The sequence below is a fragment of the Helianthus annuus genome, chromosome 5 (genome assembly GCF_002127325.2).
Source record: "Helianthus annuus cultivar XRQ/B chromosome 5, HanXRQr2.0-SUNRISE, whole genome shotgun sequence".
Taxonomy (NCBI): Eukaryota; Viridiplantae; Streptophyta; class Magnoliopsida; order Asterales; family Asteraceae; genus Helianthus; species Helianthus annuus.
Genome location: NC_035437.2, coordinates 172,231,044 through 172,251,892, shown reverse-complemented (window position 1 = coordinate 172,251,892; position 20,849 = coordinate 172,231,044). Strand labels below are relative to the sequence as shown.

The window sequence follows — 20,849 nt, the reverse complement described above, 5'->3', positions numbered from 1 at the left end:
ATTATTTTTTTTATAAAAATGAAACTCAAAACCTTTCAGCTAATCTTGAAGTAACACCTCTTAGTTTTGAATACACCTTGCCTGCAGGTGATCCCATTATAAGACGGCACAAAGAATCTTTTGCAACCTTAATATTCGCAAACGAACCCAATATATGAATCTTAGTATCCGCAATGACAATCTGTGTCTTCGTCGAATTTTCAATCGCGAATTTCGTTTTACCACCTTTACCTGAAAGCCTTCCAATCGCACGCTAAAGATGTTCACCTTTTAGGGTCATAACGTCCTTAATTTCAAACGAATCAACGTAAAGTTCATCCATCGTTAGCAACGCAACCGTATCAAATTCAAATGATATGTACATTGTAACATTATAACATAAATTTCTAACACATAATATATCTAATCAGTGGCAGATCTAGGGGTGTTTTGGGGGTTCCCGGGAACCTCCTCGGTTTGGAAAAAAATGAAAAAAATAGTGGAAATTTTATATGATTTAGAAAAAAATAGTGAGAATTAGTGAAAATCTAGCAAAAGGAACCCGGTGAAAAAAATCCTGGATCCGCCACTGTATCTAATGGTTAATTGATTAATTTAAACACTAAAAACACAGTTACACGATTAGCATCTCGAACGGAACATGGCCTAGTTTGGAAATGATCAGATGAACCTAAAACAACTATTCATCATCAATGATCAAACGCCGATTCAAACTAGAAAAAAAAGGACAATAAAAACCTTGGTTTAAAAAAGTGCGCCGAAGCGCAGGGGTCATCGCTTCCAACCTACATAAGGCTCGAGGTTGACAATAAGTGCAGGTGAGGCACCCTTTTTTGGGAAAAAATTGGTACAAAACGGCCTTGAGGCCGCACCACATGTACATGACATATCTTTGTGAACTGCCTAGGATAATCTAAGAGGCTAACTTCGCTCGTTTAAGCTTGTCATAAAGCTCAGACGCGTGGGTTTGCCAAACGCTGGCAAGTAGGCTTGCTGGCTCCCATGAGCTAGCATGTATTGTTCAGGACCAAAGTAAAGAAAAAACGAACCCGAAAGAGAAGAAAGACAAAAAGATAAACAAACCATCATTTGATTAACTTAACAAAACCATCGCGCATAACAATTAACTAAAACCGGTCAGTTTCCAAATCCACGTAACAAAAATATCGATTTTGGTTCGACGAGGGCCCTAAACCAACCAACAAACACCCTTTCATGTAAGGTTCAGCCTAGGCTTTGGTAGTCAAAAAAAAGCCAGTTAGCTTGTCATAAGCTCATACGTGTGGGTTTAGCATACATTCTCAATTTGGCGCATTAGCTTTGAGCTAAACGGGCCGGGTTCGCAGGTTGGCGGGTTCAACCTGACCCGAACCCGAAATTGTGTCATACATATGAACCCGAACACGACCAGAATATTCACGGGTTGACCCGAACTTGACCCGTTCAACCCGAATTTTTTCCACGAGTTACCATATTAAAATTAAACTTTACTAAAAAAGCACAAATGTATATAATACAGTTACATTTAAATTTTAAAATCTTACGTCAATTTCTCTTTTTAAGTTATAATTGTGACATAGTATATTAATATACACACCCAATGTAAAATTATGAAATAAAACATATTGTAAATAATATAATATTATATAAAATAAATGGGTTAACGGGTCAACCGGCCAACCTGACCCGTTTAGCTAACCAGGTTCGCGGGTTCAACCTGAAAACTGACCTGAACCCGCTTAGACTAAACCCAAACCCACGAATTTCGTGTTAGGTTCATGTCGTGTTTTCAGGTTATTTGCAAAAGAAAGTAAAGAAGAACAAACCAAAACGGACAAGAACAACAGATATACATAACCGAGCTGCATTCTTCAAATGATGTTACAAATGAATCTTGTAGCATACCTTTTAATGAAACAATAATATGCGACAAACGAATCGCGCACCATACAGGTTTCATAAGTCAATAGATACAACAACAAACAAGTAGTCAATCAAAGTTCAGAAACCTTTCCAAGCAGAAAGAATTTCATTAACAACTTCACCTATCAAATCTCTCTCACCAGATTGTATAAAAGCATTGAATTCTTCACTAATATCGAAAATCTTACCAAACTTCACAAGGTATTGAATGCAAGTAACCTTCAACTTTCCCAATCTATACATAGAAGCACTTTGCAGTCTTTCCAACACGTTCTTCGTGTCGATATCTTCTATCAAACTTTCTTCACACGCATCTTTTAGATCCGAAACATCGTATTTATCAGCGGCCCGAAGAAGATCGAGTCTGTGTTTGATGAAATCTTGATGCTTTATGTTTGAATATATGTAGCTAAGAAAAGCTTTGCAAGCTTCAATTGACATGTCGTTGATGTTAATGGCGGACATTTCTTTCTCTTTGAGGTTGTGGGAGAACATGCTGTGAAAGACGGGTGAACGGGCTGCGAGAACAGCCCGGTGGGCCCCGATTGTTCCGTCGGAAGCACAAATGATGATATCCGTGTGGATGCTTTCTGATAACATTCTGCCAACGGACGAAAGTGTTGTTGAATTCGTGTTGTGTTGTGTGAACCCTTCACTCCAAATGGAATGCGATTCGCCACCCTGTTTTTTTTTTTGTATATAATGTTGTATCAGAAAAGCCAGCTCAGCAAGCTAACATTTATCGAATAATTGCGTAAAATCCGTTTGAGTAAATTGCAATTTTCGCCCCTGAGGTTTGGCCATTTTTGCGACTTTCGTCCAAATGTTTGTTTTTCGCATTTGGGTCCTTGTCGTTTCAAAATCTTGTCATTTTCATCCTTGAGGTTCGGCAATCTATTGCGACTTTCGTCCCTCGACTTTGGCCCTCAGCGATGAAAATTGCAAGATTTCAAACATTTTCGATGAAAAACAAACCTTTGGACGAAAGTCACGAAAGTGGCCAAACCTCAGGGACGAAAATGACATTTTACTCAATCGGTTTCGTCTTAAAATCAGATCATGAACACAGATTTATGTAATTCACCTAACAAAGTGGCAAGACGGAAAGGCCAAAAAAGAGTTCGGGTTATGACTACAATTTATTTGGGTCAAAACGGGTCGGGTCGGGTCAACTCACAAGTCACAAAACACTTTTTGTCTGTTTAAAAAAGTATATAAATGATCAACCCATTTAACTCGTTTCATTTGTAGCTAATGTTTTCAATTAGACCCATTCAACCCTTTCGAGATTAGTGACAACGCCGAGCAACTAGGGGCGCAAACGAGCCAAGCGGCTCGCGAGCTACTCGAGATCGGCTCGAGAAAAAGCTCGAAACGAGCCGAGCCTTATCGAGCCCGAGCCGAGCTTGAGCCTCAAAACAAAGCTCGTTTGCTTATCGAGCCCGAGCTCGAGCCTCACGTGTGAAGCTCGTTAGGCTCGTCGAGCCTTATCGAGCCTTGGTGTAAACGAGCCGAGTCGAGCCGAGCTTATTTAAACTTGTTTACAAGCCGACCTCGAACCTAAAAATAAGCTTATTTAGTAAACGAGCCCGAGCTTTACTTATCGAGCTCGCAAGCCTAAAAAGTCTATTATTTATATTATTTTTATTTAATATACTAATTAATAGATAATAAACGAGCCGAGCCCGAGCCGAGCTCGAGCTTGATAAAATACAAACGAGCCGAGCTCGAGCTTTGAAAACAAAGCTCGAATCGAGCCGAGCTCGAGCCTGAGCTCTCATAAGTTAATCGAGCTCGAGCTCGAGCCCGGCCGAGCTCGGGCTCGGCTCGGCTCGTTTGTACCCCTACGAGCAACCTATTCATATATAAACGAGTCAAAGTAGTAACCGACATGAGTTTGCTAAATCACAACCCGGATCGACCCATTTCACCTAATAAATAACACTTTTGCTTCACTTAACACTAAAGATCTGATAGACCTTAAAATCTGAATTTTAAACTGGTTTTCAAAATCCAACAACCTTTGATTAATGAGTTTGACCTTAAAGTCTGCTAACAAGAAACTATTGACCATGATATTTGACCACCATTTGATTGGTAACCCTGTTTTAAGTTTTAACAACCAACATATGTAAATACTAAAGTCACAATATTAGGTTCACCAACCATGTCTCAAATCTCAATCCTTTCCAAAAACAATAAAATTTTAACTTTAAAAAAATAGAGTAAAATGTCATTTTCGTCCCTAAGGTTTGGCTAGTTTTGCGACTTTCATCCAAAGGTTTGTTTTTCCGCATCTGGAGACAAAAAGTTTAAAATCTTGCCATTTTCATCCGGCTCGTTAACTCCATCCATTTTTCCCCGTTAAGTCAGGGGTATTTCCGTCTTTTTGGTTAACTTAAAGGGCAATTTGGTCTTTTTCAGAGGTATTCGGTCTTTTTACATGAAGTGAAAAAGACCAAATTGCCCTTTTAGTTAACAAAAAAGATGGAAATACCCCTGACTTAACGATGAAAAATGGATGGAGTTGACGAGCCAGATGAAAATCACAAGATTTCAAACCTTTTGGATCCCGATGCGGAAAAACAAACCTTTGGACGAAAGTCGCAAAATTGGCTAAACCTCAAGGACGAAAATGGCATTTTACTAAAAGTGAAGGATTATAATGTACAAAAAAGTTGTTTTGGATGAAAATGACAAACATGCCCAAACCTCAGGGACGATTTTAGCAATGTACTCAAAAAGATAAACGAACAAATTACGTTTGGAGATGCAGTCTGCAGATCAAGAAACTCAAGATCGACGATGAATCTACCCGTCAATTGAACATCAAGCGCCCAAACAAAACCTTCACCGCTTCTCAACAGTTTATCCCTAATCTCTGCATTCAAAACATACAACATTACTTTTGTTAATAATATATACAAAGTTAAGTTTGTGGTAGGTAATTCTGTTAATACTAAACTTACCTGGATGAACCAAAGTCTTGCGACTGCCCAACGATGAGATTACACGAATGTTGAATGAAGCAATCGGAGGATTAAGATTATCCCGGGCTGATTTTGGTATCACTGGGAAGAGTTTAATGATCAAGTTTCGATTCTTTTCCACTACCAAACACCTTCAATTTGCAAATTTATATAAACCCAAATCAATAATTATGTCTTTTAAATCAGACCCATAAAATGATATACCAAAATAGTTCATTTGATTCAGTCACGCATTTCATCGAACAACTAGCGGATTACTAGCAGTTCTTGAAAAAAACGATAAATAAAAGCATCGTTAGTTATCAATATTCTGCTCGTTCGCCAGAGCAAGAAATTTCAAGAAATTTTAAATCAGACCCACAAAAAAATGTTACCAAAATCTTAATTTAAGAAACTATTGTTCATTTTCTTCAGTCACGCATTTCGTCGAACACCTAACTATCATAATCTTTTAGCATTAAAGATTTGTAATTCATGACTTTCAAACTTCAAAAATCATCAAAACAACAGAACTGAACAAAACCCGATTACCAATTCCACTTTCCAATCATAAACGGATCAGATTTCCGGTACGAAGAAGCCCCAAAACTATCAATACGCCATTGAGCGAGTCGTGCAATCGTATCCACTCGATAAGCAGAATCACTCATCCTCGCGAAAGCAAGCGCCATCGCGATTTCATGAAAACAGTTGAAGATTCCATCGAACAACAACTCTCCGTGCTTTCCCAGGTTTGCTAATGAAGTATGTACATATAATTATATTTAAAAAAAACACAATCTTTACACCTTTTCACACCCACTGTGTGTGTGTTCTTCAATACTCTGTTTCTGCTACCTGTTTGTTTAAACCCCAATTTGATGGATTAAATAGTGGGTTTTGAGGGATTGTGGCCCGATTTTGTTGTGGGTTTCGGGCACGCAATGGCTTTGAATCTTTGATTAAGCTTTTACGCCATTAATGGTTTACCTTAAGGGTGAAGGGGGTGCACACCTAATAGGTGAGTGCCCTCTCTTACGCCAAACCAATCCCCGTGTGCCACGTCAACTCCCCTCTTAAACTCCCCTAACACCCCCATTTGATGGCGCCACTCCCCTATTAGGTGAATTGGTTTTTTTTTTAAAAAAAAAAAATAAAGAAAAGCTGTGATTGGTCCCCTCTCTCCTCTCTCCTCTCTCTCTCCTCCCCTCTCATCGGTGAGCCGCCACCTACCCTCCCTCCTCTCTCTACTCACCGCATCAATGGCGGTGTACTCCCCGACCGGTGAAACCCCTCCCCGCTTGCCCTCCCCGAAGACGCCCCTCTCACCCTAATAGCAACTTATGGAGATGGTGTAGTGGTGGTATTGTGAAAAGTTTCTTGCTTGCTTGTGAGCTTTGGTATAATTTAGTCTATTTTAAAGACATTCCAATTTCCAAGAAAAAATTCCAACGACTTTTGTTTTTGGACAAAATTGTATTTCCACATTATTTGTATGTATTTTTTTAATGACTAACGAATCCTTCTCGAATCGACTACTGGTGAAATTCATCACATCGAGATACATTTGCTTTCTGAATCGAGGAAAACCCTCACCTAGGGACGAAGCCCGTGAACACTCACCCGAAGGCAAGACAGTGCGGTGACGTAAAACCCGCTCAGTTCAAGGATCGAACTAGCAATCGCCGCCTACTCGTCTAGTCTCCCATCATCGCCAGGTGCCGCAGAAACTAAATGTTGGGGCAGGAATTGAACATGGGTCACTTGAAACACTGTGTCTCTCACTTACCACTCCGCCACTGGTTGATTATTTGTATGTGTTTACTAGTTGGTTTTCCACCTGTGCATTAGGGCGGGATCTAGCGTGTGTAAAATGTGTGACGATAACGAAAGTTCGGGAATCGTATGGTAACTTCATTAAGTCTGAAGGTAAGTAAATTACTGGTGTTGCGTGGCGAGTTGAAAACGTAGATAAAAAAAATGTTGTTAAATTTGGAAAGATGAAAAGTTTAGGGTTGGTTTGAAAAAAAAATAGATATATTTTTGTTAAAGTTCAGGCCTCAAGGGTTGTATGGTAACCTTGTTAAAGTTTAAGGATAGAAAAATGAATTAGTTAAACAAAAATGATCAATTAACTTGAATAAAGTGTGAGGGGTGGAGCTAAATATTTGTTTTAAAGACTATAAGAATTGGCCTTACAAAGGCTTGAACTTGCATCCAACCATTCACATACAAACATAGTTACCCCTACACTAATCTTCTTTTGGGGATATAAAACTGATTCTGTCACCACCAACCTTCTTAGACTACACAACTTGGGGCGTGAAAATGGAAGGGCACAACTCGACCACGCCATAATGGCGTTGCCCCTCTCTAAGGCAGGATCTTCACGAGCATTATTCCTCTTGTTCCGTTTGACCAACTTGATTTTTTGGGGGATTTGCCCACAACACCACCTCTTCCCTTTTTTTATATGGAAGGCAAAGCCCACATGGTCTACGTGGCAGGGTGGGGGCTTTGTCCTTTCCCTCACGCCTCCGTGTAGTCTTATAAAGGCTCAAACCTGCCTTTACCCGTTCACATACAAACACACTTACTACTAAACCAACCTCCTTTTTGGATATAAAACTTGTTCCACCCCATGTATACTAAAGCGTGATGTAGGAAACAAAAAAAAACACTTAGTGGATACCACATGGCATCCACCGGTTGGCCATCATCAAGCTCCACCAATCAAACCAATTCATCGTTCAAAAGGTTGGTTTTTAAATGTTTGTTTAACTATTACCAGAATTACACTATTCTAAGTCTGTAATCGTGTTCGGTTTGTGAATTGGCGCATTTCAAGTTGATGGGTTGAATGGTTCAGTCAAACACAACCTATACTTTTATTCATTTTAAAACCATCAACCCTAGCATGCACATACATAAAATTGTCTAACTAGAACATGGCTCATGTAACCTATAATCTAAACATGTCAAAAGGTTTGACAATAAAGATTAAGTTGAAAATGTGTTAATCATGTTAGTGAATTGTATAAATTTGGATTGAAGGGTCAGAATTGAGATAGCGTGTCGAACTGTTTAATTAAGCTGGTCAATGGCTAGACCTTTTACCTAAATAGGTTAAACATGTTAACTTAAAATATGTATTGTTTAATTAAATAAATCAACCTGAAAATGCATTGTTTAATTAAACGGATCAACCTAGAATCGCCTTGTCCAATTTAACATGTCAAGTGACATGATCCCTTTATTAAACAGATCAGATGTAACAACCAAAACCTTATTATAATTTTTTGTGTCATGCATAAATTATTATCTTAAATTATAGCAGATAATATGACATTCTTAATTTCATATTCATAGTAATTCTGCTAAATAAGTGAAACACACACAAGATAAAAAAGAAAATAACATTTGATGTATATGAACTCGTCTAATAAGATTTATATAATCGGAATATTAAAATTTAGGAATTAAGAAATTTTATGTCAATTTCAAAAAATGGACAAATATTGTGTGCCACGTAATATCTAGTTTTGATTCCATATTTCCATGCATTGTGGCCCCTAATACTAATCTAACTCGCGTCCTTTTTATATATCTTTCTGTTTTTTTCCACACGATGGAAGGAAAATATTGGAATATGATTGTTAATTTTGCTCCAATATTGACATCTAACAAACTGGATTGATTTCAAGATTGTGATATAAAGAACTTGAAGGAATGTGTTAATATTGCAAGTCATATACTAGTTTACGAAACAAAACCACCTACAAAGTTACTTACGCCCCGCTTACGGTGTGCACATATAATGTATATATGTGTGGGTCCTCAGGGGACAAAAGTTAAATTGTACTAATTTTAAAGTTATTTTACTAATTACATAAAATAACGTTAAAAGTGGTGGACGGCTAATCATGCATCATGTAGTGGCGTTGATAGCTGAAAGACAAAAGGGGTGTAATTTGTTGGCCCTTTGTCCGTTTGGGTCGGGGGTGTGTGTTTGTTTGGCCTTTTGCTCGTTTGGGTCGGAGGTTTGTTTTTAATGAAGTTTATTTTTCAAAAAAAGAAAGACAAAAGGGGTACATGCACTAATCGGCCTTTGTCCCGATTATTGAATATTATGTTCCTTATGTCCAAGACTTGATGCAAAACTACTATCGAGCCGGGGGTATAATTAGAAATAGTCTTTCTATTCCTAACGGGTAGAGGAGAGTGGAGACCATACTCAGGGCTGGCCCAAACCCAAGTATTTTGAGGCTTGAGCCTTGGGCCACCAAATCTATAGGGCCTCAGGATTTTAAAAAAATTATATATTATATGAGTATGAGCCTTTTCATTAAAACGTTGTAGCCCAGTTGACGCGCATATCATCTGTGTATCTTAAGGGGTCGGGCTCGAATCTCGTTTAGGCCGATCGAACACTACTCTAAAGCTTGGGCATAAATTGTACTATGTCCTTTGAAGCAAAGTATCGGTTTTGATTCACTCAAAAGGAAAAAAGCTAGCAAAGTGTAGGGTCAAGCTCATATTTTTATTTGTGTAGTACTAGGGGAAATTGATATTTTCAACTTCCAATAATAACACTTCCACATTAAAAGTTATGCATGATTTAAAAATTCAACAATCTCGTTATCTAGTTTTATACCGGAAATTGATTGATGTTTTTATATATCTTGTATGAATAAAAGTTCTTCCTACATAACCTACAATATTATGTATAAGAATCTAAATGATCTACATAACAATTGTATATATTGGAAATTTGAATTTCCCTTGGATTTTTAAAGGCTTAAAAAATTGTTATAAGATTAAAAAATTCAATATAAAGTCCATATCTAAAGAGTAAAGATACAAAAGGATTAAAGTAGTTATAGTTGAATCCATTAAAATTTAAATTTAATTTAAATTTAAATTTAAATTTAAATTTAAATTTAATTTAAAATTTAAATTTAAATTTAAAATTACAACAAAAGTAAAAAACATGAATAGAAAAGTAGTTATAGTTGAATCCATTAAAATTAAAATTTAATTTAATTTAAGTTTAAATTTACTTTAAAATTACATTACATTACATTACAATTACAACAAAAGTTAAAAACATGAATAGAACGAAAATGGTCTGAAGTGAAAAATAGTTAAAAAGTAAAAATACTTTTACCGTTGACCAACAAAGAAAGCAAATAGAGAATCACCTAAAACCAACAAAGAAAATCAATCAATGTTATGTAATTATAATTAGAGTTAAATGTCATTTTAGTCCTTTTGGTTTTGGTCTTTTTGTCAGTTTAATTCAAAGGTTTTAATTTTTGTCTGTGGATTCAAAAAGGTTTCACCGTTATCATTTAATTTGTTATTGCTGTTGTGATTCCAAATTGTTTGCGTATAAATGAAAATGGGTTGGCTCGGGCTCCATGATAATTATTCCATATATAAATTAGCAACTTTCTTGTGCATTATGACTTGTACATCATGCTAAACTTTTCCAAACAAAAAAAACCTTCATTTTCCACTTTAAACCTTAAGGTTTTTTCTTTTACATTTTAACCCTTTTCAAATTTTTACTTTTAACTCAAACTTTTTCATTTTTTTTTTTTAGTTTAACACAACACTTTATTATTTACAACTTTGATCCCCCATACTTTTTGTGTTTCGCAAGTTTTTCGTTTTACGTTTCGTTCTAAATTTTGCAAGTTAACATGTCGTAGCGTGCATGTGATGTTCAATGTTTTTTGCTCTATTTTTCCATATTTGACAAACCCATTGCAACGCGTCCATTTTTTCCCTTTGAAAAGTTCGTCGCAACGGGCGGGTCCTAGATCGACTAAGTTATTATTTTCTACGTTTTACGTTTCTGATTAATTTCTTCGCATTAACACACTGTAACGGGTGTGCGTGGTTCAACGATTTTAGTCTGCTTTTCGTTCAGTGTAATTTTTATCATTTTATCTATATTATTTTTACGATGTTGAGAGTCGATGTCGTTGTGACATTGGTGCTACTTGGCACGGTTTTACGAACATTTTTAACCTTTTAAATTTTTTACTAATATTTTGTTTCGGTTTACCCCTATACTTTCTTTACTTAAAAACTATTTTTTACATGCATATTTTATGTACGGGTGGTATGTATAAATATGATTTGTTCTACATTCCGACGTAAACTTTTTTTATAGACGAGTCAGTTCAAATATAATACGTTTTCGATTAAAGAAACCATTTTTACGTGCATATTTTTATGTACTTTTTGGTATAAATTCAAGTTGTTCTACGTTTCGACGTAAATTGTTTTGGGAAATGATTCAGGTCAAATATAATATGTTTTCGTGTTTATTTTATGTATGTTTTGTAAAGTTTGTTTTGAATCAAGTGAGGTCACATATAATACGTTATGATTGTTCGATATGAATTTGATTTACTTTACGTTTGATCCAATCACAATGCTTATACAGGTTATATTGAGTTCAACTGGATACGTCGAAATGGGTGTTTTCATATGGTTAATGCATCATATAACGTTTGGACTAATCCATTCAATGTTTACGATGTATCTCGCCGCAACGCGTGCGGGTCTTAACCCTAGTTTTGATTGTGAAGTAAGGATTAAATTTTTGAAAGTTTGTATTTTTATTATGATTATTATAGTATTGTTTGAGAATAGTAGCAAGTAGAAGAATTGAGGAGATATGTAATTGATTCATAATATTAGAAATGAGAAATATGTAAATATTCATTTAATAGTTTATTAAAGGTACAATAGTCATTTAATAAGAGTTTTTAATGAAAAGGGAAAATATATAATATATATGGGTTAGGGAGAGGAAATATGTAAATGTTTTTTTTTTATTTAGGAAAATATATAATAAGCCAGTTTAGAAGGGGAAAACATGTAAAAGTCCCAAAACTAAAAGTAGGAATACATGAACCAATGGAATGATGGATGAACCAAAGAGGAAAATGAATTATACCTTAGTTAATTGTATCAATACTATAATAATTTATACAAAATTAAATAGTAAAATTGACTCACAAAACCCTTTTATGAATTAATAATGAGAAAATTAGTCAAGTCAGTAATCATAATCATACATATAAATAAGAGTAAACTACGTTTTTGGCCTCTGTGGTTATATCACTTTTACTATATTAGTTCAAAATAAGATTTTTTAACATATTTGTCCTCATGGTCTCTATAACTAACTATTTTGGCCACTGGTCTCTATAACTATCAATTTACCCATCATGTGCATGTCATGTTGACTAATAATTAACCAGGGTTTGGGGTTGAGTTAGACTCAGAGGCCAAAATAGTTAGTTATAGAGATCATGGGACACATATATTAAAAAATCTTTTTTTTGAGCTAATATAGTAAAAATGATATAACCACAAGGGCCAAAAACACAATTTACTCTATAAACAATTTAAAATGCTAAAGGCTTATATTTGGAAGAAAAAGAAAAGCAATATAGAGGGATAAAAAGCATAATAGTAAACATTGGTGGTTGCTTTTGACTGAAGACAAGAGAGTGGGGGTGGGACACTTCCACCAATCCTTCTACGCATCCCTATGCTACTAGAAATATAAATATGTAACGTGACATCAATTACAAGGCCGGAGGGTGTGGAGGGTGTCACTCTTGCCACCTCATCAACGATAGCATCATAGGGGCGCCACCACCCATACGCACCTTGTTAAACCGAGACGCCATTGATGTGTCGCGAGCATGGTAACGGAAGAAAAAGGGGGTGCAGGTGGGGCCCACCTCTTTTCAACCAATGAATTTTTTTTTTATTTTGTTTAATAGGGTTTTTTTTTTTATCCCACACCTGCAAGGAAGGCGTTATAAAGCCCTCTGTCTGATGTGGATCTGACGTGGCGTGACCCTCCAACCTAAATAAATTGTTTTTATATCGATTAAGATATATACATACAATACACACACAAAGATTGGTGATTTCAATACCTTAACAAACTAAACACATTTTTCATTCTCTCGTAATAGTTCATTCCATTCCTCCTCTTATTCCTGCATACCAAACACTACCTTATGTTTTTTTATTTAAACTATGATATAACACGGTTACGTAATCACATCTCTTTCTCTCTCTCACTATATCGTTAAAACATTGATATATATTTCGTATTCGACACTCAGTCCGTAATCACCATGCCCTCTATAATATACACACTTTATAAACTTTACAGAAAAGAATATATCATGTTAAATGTATCATAGTTATAAGATTTTTAGAATTTAATTACATAAATATAATGTCAAGAAATGAAGTGTCAAATGTGGACCATTTGATAGTCACAATATAGTGGCCCATTTGCAGAAAGAGGGTAAGACGGAATGGGTTACATGTCGCAAGATTGATTGGGTAATGGCCGATTCGATATACACAATCCACATCCTCAAGTGGAACCAAATTTCCACCATATTCTTCTATGTATTATTATTTGTTTTAAAACGTTTTTCAATTTTTCTAAACTCATTATGCCTTTTACATTGAGATACATAGGATAGGATAGGTTGGGTTGGGTTGGGTCGAGTTAGACTTTGTCTAACCTTGAGATCGGCTTGTCTAAGATAGTTTGAGCTTCATTTATTTTGAGTTCTATGTCTAAAGCTCAAGCTTGAATCCTTAATAAGTTTTCAAGTGTGAGTTCGACTTAGGTTTGGCTTGGTTATCATTTAATTAATATTATTTTATTTAAATACATATATAGATATCATATAGTATTTGTTTATAAATTACTAGATTAGAATCTCGTGTATCAAACGCTTTAAATTAGTAAAAATTGGTTTTATTCTTGTAATGGTAAAGATGTGTGGTTATAAAAGACAAAAGAGGAAAATGAGAATTAGAACTCTTAAATTTAGAGAAAAAAGTATAATAACGGCCAATTAAAATTTTATTATTAAAATGAGTGGTAAAGTTTAAATAGTGAAAATGTGCGAAGTTAATGAAAACGAAATAAGAAATGTATTAAATTCAATCTTGAAAAGTAAATTGGGTAAATTTTGAAACGGGTAAGGATCCGCGTGTAAGTGAAATGAGTATATGATTTAGGTGAAAAACACAAAAAATAAGGTTGCGTAGATAGATAGAGTTAAGTTCACGTACAAACAGCCCTATCGTACAAAACATACGAAAGACATGAAAAAAAACAAAAAAAATAGGATAATTATTAAAATTACTTTACAAATAATCTTGTATCTCTTTTTATAATTCTCCAATTTTATGATCATGATAAGTAATAGATTTTGATTTTATTTAATGTTTATCTTTAGTTTTTGAGACAATATATGTGAAAGTCCTTAACGAATTTGACTTCTTACACTAAGGTCTTATAAAATGTTAGATGACAACAACTACAGCCAAGTAAGTAATTCTGCTATTCTAGAACCGATAAGACCACAAGTAAATTAGCTCTTGCACATGAACGATTTGACTGAAACTATTTGTATCCCAACATATTTTTTTAATCATAAATGAGAAAAGTAAAAGCAAATGAGAAAAGTAATTCTAGAAAATCTTTTAAATCTAGAACGGGTACAAAGACATAATAAATCGTAAAATATAACACAATATCAAGGAAAAAAGACACAATTATATAAATAAAAAATTTAAAATCTACAAGCTAAAAATACAAGTCAGTATAAAATTAGTTGTTGTACGTTCCTCTTCTTTGTATTCTGTTTTTGTTTTTTCTTAATAAAATTTGCCCTTAAAAAATAATGATTAATAATCAACTATGCTTGTGTTACCTGGATGTTAATACGACTATTTTATTAAATCATTAGTGTTGTATGTATCAAAACATCAAATTTGTTGTTTTGGTGTTAAAAAATCACGAAGCAAATCATCAAATTGTTAATTGGTGATACAACACCAAATTTTGTGCAACACCATTTTTTATATATTATTTTATCCCTATTGATTAATGTCCTTTACGTTAATTAATACACTATTTGTTAAATAATATTCATATGATAATTAGTTTATATCCAGACTAGTATTAAGCCCCTGCGTTACAGCGGTTGTCATAAAACTGTGTTAAATAGTAGCAATACTATACCATTGTCAGCGACCACCAACACCGGAAAAGCTCGTAAAAACAAAATAATTAAAAACGGGAAAAAAATAACGTCGAGCGAAAAGCAGACGTAAAATCTTTGAATCACGCACGCTCATTGCTGAGAAATTAAACCGAGACGTAAAACATAGAAAAAATAAAGTTTATCCAGGACCCGCGTGTTGGACGAACTTCTCAAACGCATAAAAATAGATGTGACATGACGGGACAGTCAAACGAGAAAAAAATATACGAAAAAATGTTGAACCTCACACGCACGTTGCGGTGCGTTAACTCACAAAATTTAGAACGAAACGAAAAATTTGGGAAAGATGAAAAGTATGGTGGACCAAAATTGAAAATCAAAAAGAGTTGGGATAAATTGTAAAAGATGAAAAACTTTTGGTTAAAAGTAATAAAACAAATGGTTTAAATTGCAAAATTGAAGTTATTTATTAATTTTAGATAAAGATAACAATAAAAATAATTGATATCTATATATTGGTAATTAATTAATATTAATATTAATATTAAAAGAAATTTATTAAACAAATATAAATAAAATTTATAAGCTTGAATGAGAGAATGTCATGTGACATTGTTTGTAATCTTTTATTATAAGTTAGATTCATTAAAATTTATATAATGATTTGTTTTTATTTTTTAAGAAAATAGAAAAAATAAATGTGCACAAAAAATAAAAGTAAAATAAACTCTAACCTTGATTACACATCTTCTAGTGGAAACTACAAACATTTTTTTTGTTAATTACCGTTAAAAAAAGGAATAAACAGTTAGATTCTAAGATTTAATCTTTTGACTTGCAAAAAATTACAAACTTTGTAATCCACTAACCGAACATTTATCATATAAGAAAGTTAATGATTAAACATGTAACATATGGTTTGTGTTAATCATAAGGTGTTGTATCAGGGTCTCTCTCATGATATAGTGAGGGTTTAAGTCTCACTTGAGATAAATTGTATAGATTTTAAGAGTAGGTGTAGTTTATCATTAAAAAATATATATATGTGTAGTATAATTAATCTATTATAGAAGCATTCAAAGTTAGATTCGAGCTTAAACTTCTAAATAGTTATTAGCATTAGTCAATTTAACAATACATTATTAAGAAATGACACCTATTGATTTGATTGGGTGTTTATGTGTAATAGAAATGTCCAATGTTGGAGTTATATTTCAAAGGTAGGAGTGTTAGGTAAAGAGCCATGACTTCCAAAGGGACACCTGTTGCAACTTCTTAATGTAGAATATTTTTCTTTGATGTTAATATATTTTTGTTTAATATTCTAAAATAATTAATACCGTGTTGAGCGGATTACAAGCTACTTAAGATCGGTTTAATAAAATCTTAAATCGAATTGAGTTTAAACGAGTTGAAACCAAAATCGAGACTTGTTTACATTCTAATGCAGGCTAATCTAAGACCATATGTTATACCTATAAGGAGTCCGCGCTCCATTCTCCGCTATTAACCATCCATTCACCTCCGGTATGGTTTGAGCAGGACATTAAATTAAATAAGTTAAATTTGAGCTGGAGTTGATTAAATAAGTAGAAACTCAAGTATAATGGTTAACCGTTCAGAGGCAAATAACAAATTCAAGTAGAAACTCTTTCTAAATTAAATAAGCTAAATTTGAGCTCGACTTATTCGACTCTTTTAGACCATACGTAATGGGGCTTTATAGGGGCGTGAAAAGTTTTAATAACGCCCTTACACCATTCCTCATGGGCATTATAAGGGCATGAAGATGGAGGGATATTTCTAGAATAATGCCCACTGAAGAGGAAAAAGAAGGAAACTAATAAATAAAAGGGTATTATGAAGTCTTAACCATTACATGTAGCATTATGATTAGGGGTGTTCAAAAAACTCGTGGCTCGCAGCTCGCTCGAAACTTGCTCGAAAAAAGCTCGAAGAAAGCTCGGCTCGAAATTGGCTTGGTTGTTAACGAGCCAGCTCGGCTCGGCTCGTGAGCTCGCTCGATAAGGTTTACGTCCTCTATTTTTTGTCCCACTATCACTTAGAAAATAAAAACTAAGGGATTATTCCTCCTATAAAAGAAGGTAAAGACAATGTACAAAGTGAATTAACTATTTATACTTGCATATTTAGCCATATGGTTAAATTAAATGACAATTATGACCCTTCGTCTATGAATGAATTCATTTTTAAGGGCTTTTTAAGTAGTAAATTTTGCGGGTTTTTTTTTGTTCGAGCTAGATCGAGCCGAGCCGAGCTAGCTCGAATTCTAATCGAGTTGAGCTCGAGCCTCAAATCTCAGCTCGATTTGAAATTCGAGCTCGAGCCGAGCCAGCTCGAATCGAGTTCGAGCCGAGCTCTAGCTGGGTCTAGCTCGGCTCGACTCGGCTTGTTTACAACCCTAATTATGATGTTGATGTGGCAAAAAAATGCCCTTTAAGGGGCATTAACCATTACCCATGGTCTTACGTCCTTTTGAGGCATACATATGCACTTTGAATGATGAATTTAAATTTGTGAGTAAACGAAAATTGTTATAAAATATACTAATTTTTATATATTTTGTCGCTTTTAAGGGGCTTACCATTGCACGTTTAAATCTATTTACCACACATTCTTAATATTAAAGATTGTCACATTATCATACAATGAATAAGAGCCATCTCAAACATATTTAAAAAGAACGACAATAAAAATAGGGAAACTAATAAATAAAAATAGAAACATAAATAAAGTTTGATTATGACAACCTATGTTCTGTAAAAAACGGTTTAAAAAAGTTGAAAAGATTTGAATTCTCGGAAAATAAAAATAAAATATAGTTACTCTAAAGTAGAGGCGCACATAACCGGGTTTTTTTTTTGAATACCTAGGTTCGGGTATATACTCGGGTAGAGGTGTACAAAAAAACTGGTTTTAGAACCAAAACCGTTTTTTAACCGGTTTTTTTATAATCGGTTTTAAAACCGAACCGAATCGCCGGTTGTAGATCGTTTAGGGATATTCATCTTCGAAACCAGTTTTAAAACCGAAACCGGTTTAAACTAGCAAAAAACCTTTTTTTTTTTTTTTTTTTTTTTTGAATAAACTGGTTAAAAACCGGTCGTAACCGGTTATTGTTTTTGATGAAAAAACCGGTTAGTAACGGAAACCGGTTATTAAAAAAAACCGGTTTTTGTTTTTGATGAAAAAAACCGGTTCGGTTAATAACCGGAACCGGTTTTTGAAAAAAAAACCGATTTGTACACCTTTAACTCGGGTACAAGTATCACCAGGTATTGTTTTTCGGGTACTGGTCGGGTCGGGTCGGGTTCGGGTCCGGGTATTGGCCAGGAAAGCTATACCTGGTGTACCCAGGTTTAGGTTTTCAATACCATATTTGCGGGTATAAAAGAACCCGGTTTCCGGGTCGGGTATTAGAAAACTCTATACGAGTATGCAAAAAATCGGGTGCGGGTATGCAAAAAAACCCGATATCGCTGCTTTTTTATATTTCATATTTTTAGTATTTTTATGTTTCCAACTCTATTTTTGGGTTTATAAACTTTAACATAATAACATAAAACTTTCAATTTATTCGAAACTTATAAATATTACAAGGTTACATATCATAAAAGTGTATACATAATCAAGTATCAAAAAACCTTGTGCGGGTATTAAAAAACCAAGGTACGGGTCCAGGTTTTTTTTTCGGGTTTGAGTTTTTTTTTTTTTCGCACCACTACTCTTAGCTCTTAAGCATTGTGACAGTATAAAAAGCACGATTAACTTACTCTAAAGTCTAAACTCTAAAAACAATGTGACGATAGAGCCCGATCCAGGCCCATACGAGTGAATTCAAGGCATTTCAAGGTTCAAGCCCAAATACTGGCCCATTGAATAATTAAATGAATATAATAAGCCCAATTAACTTACTATAGAGTCTATAGTAACTGAGGATTGTGGTCTTTATTAACTGAGGATTATTTAAGATATCAATAGAGGTGCACAAAATAACCGGTTGATTAATCATAACCACCTATTAATTGAAACCGTAACCGGTTAATAATCGATCAAGGAATAATTAATTTTAACCGTATGTTTGTAACCGATTATTGATATTCAGTATAGAAATCGGTTATTAACCGGCAGACCGGTTACCAAAAAATAAAAAAAAGCAAATAAACCGGTTATTAACCGAAAGTAACCGGTTAAAGTAATTAACCGGACCAGTTAAAAATATAAACGGTTAAAATAATTAACCGGACCAGTTAAAAACATAACCCGTTAAAGCATTAACCGGTTAAAGTCAAAGTAATCGGTACAACCGTTTAACCGAACCGATTATTAAAATTAACCTGTTTGTGCACCTCTAGTAAAGTAGTAGCTAATTTTGAGTTTTGGTAAATGAAAATATAAAAAGGACCCCGATGTAATATTTGCAAACCCCTTTTGTAATTAGCTCTAAGATGCAGTAATATTAAACATGGGGGAGTTTCATTTGAGAAGAATATTCTTAAAAGAAGAAAAAATGAATTAATCTAAATCTTACATTTTTTTATCAATGGTTGTGAATCAAGATATCATTTTTGTCTACTTTTAATTAATGTTTTAATTACTAAGGGTAGTATACACATTTTGATATTGAAAATTAATAAATATTCTAAAGAGTTACTAAAGTGTTATTAATGCAACCATAAATTTCTCCTTCACCATCATTAATGTATTGGCTCCTACACAAATTTTATTAGAATGAAAATTTTGTGTCATACACATATTTTATTATGAGTCGCAAGATTATTTAAAAGTGTCTGAGTCCTACACATTCTGTATCCTACGTTAAAATATTGTTTTAATGGTGTGAAACATTGAAAATGTAAGATCATGTGTAGGATTGTTTTTATTGTCTAAGGTGCACAACTATTTTATAAGAAAGGCTTATTAAATGATTAGAGTTCATTAATTTGAATAACAAAAATAAATAATAGACTTATTAAATGATTTGTTCAAATTACCTTTGTATCCTTTATTCTTTTTATTCTTAATTTTTAATTCTTCTCATTTGAACTCTCCACTATTAAACATATAATAAAACAAAGTACACGAACTCATTGATCTTTTTTTACAATTTGTGGTAAAGAAATAGACTTCCAAATGGTTTCTCTTAGACTATGAAAAACACCATAACTCATTTCACTTTAAATTTCTTAGACCAACGTCCAAACAATCCATAATCTAATGTATACCCGAGCCAGTTAAGTATTTAACAACTTTTGTTATGGTCATATGTATGATTTCATTAGTAAACGAAAATTTGCGGGGTATGGTGGTGGCGTTAAACCGTGAAAAAAAGTAATGTACTCTAACACATACCCATACATTGGGGGAGGGCGTACAATCTATATAAAAAACGAAATCTTGACGTAAACCAACTCGATGCGGCAGGGACATTGATATTATTCGAAACTTTATATAAAAAAGGCGAAATCGTTAAAAGAATTCACGATGTTGCAATAGGTATTTTGTTATTACCTAGAAACTTTGAAACTTATTAAAATTTAGGGTCTCTATTGTAAACTGGAAAAAAAAAACTTCATTGAAGCTAAGGGTCTGTATTGCAACTTTATTAAAGTTTAGAGATATGAAAGTGTTGATGCAACAAACACGGGACCAAGGATGGTAGCTGGACTGGTCAGGCAAAAGGGCTGAAAGGTTTGATTTTGCCTAACGCAGGTCGCGGGGTCCCTCCACGTTTGCAAAACGTGGAAGGAGGTTCACTAGTATATTTGAGTTATTTGCTTTGAAGTTCTTTCTCCAAGATTGACTCGGATCAAGAAAAGAAAGCAAATAGAATGAATGAGATGAATCTGATGAAGAGTTATTT

The 20,849-nt window shown here is 34.1% G+C and overlaps 1 protein-coding gene across 1 annotated transcript; it reads right to left on the bottom strand.

The window, feature by feature from the left end:
* Positions 1-1,850: 1,850 nt before the first annotated feature.
* LOC110942154 (BTB/POZ domain-containing protein At1g55760) lies at positions 1,851-6,345 on the bottom strand. The gene is made up of 5 exons (XM_022183885.2): positions 6,222-6,345; positions 5,445-5,882; positions 4,893-5,044; positions 4,686-4,804; positions 1,851-2,604 (listed from the first exon to the last, which is right to left on the bottom strand). Exons 2-5 carry the CDS (start codon positions 5,582-5,584, stop codon positions 2,002-2,004), a joined length of 1,014 nt encoding a protein of 337 aa, XP_022039577.1. The 5' UTR covers positions 5,585-5,882; positions 6,222-6,345; the 3' UTR covers positions 1,851-2,001.
* Positions 6,346-20,849: the final 14,504 nt, after the last annotated feature.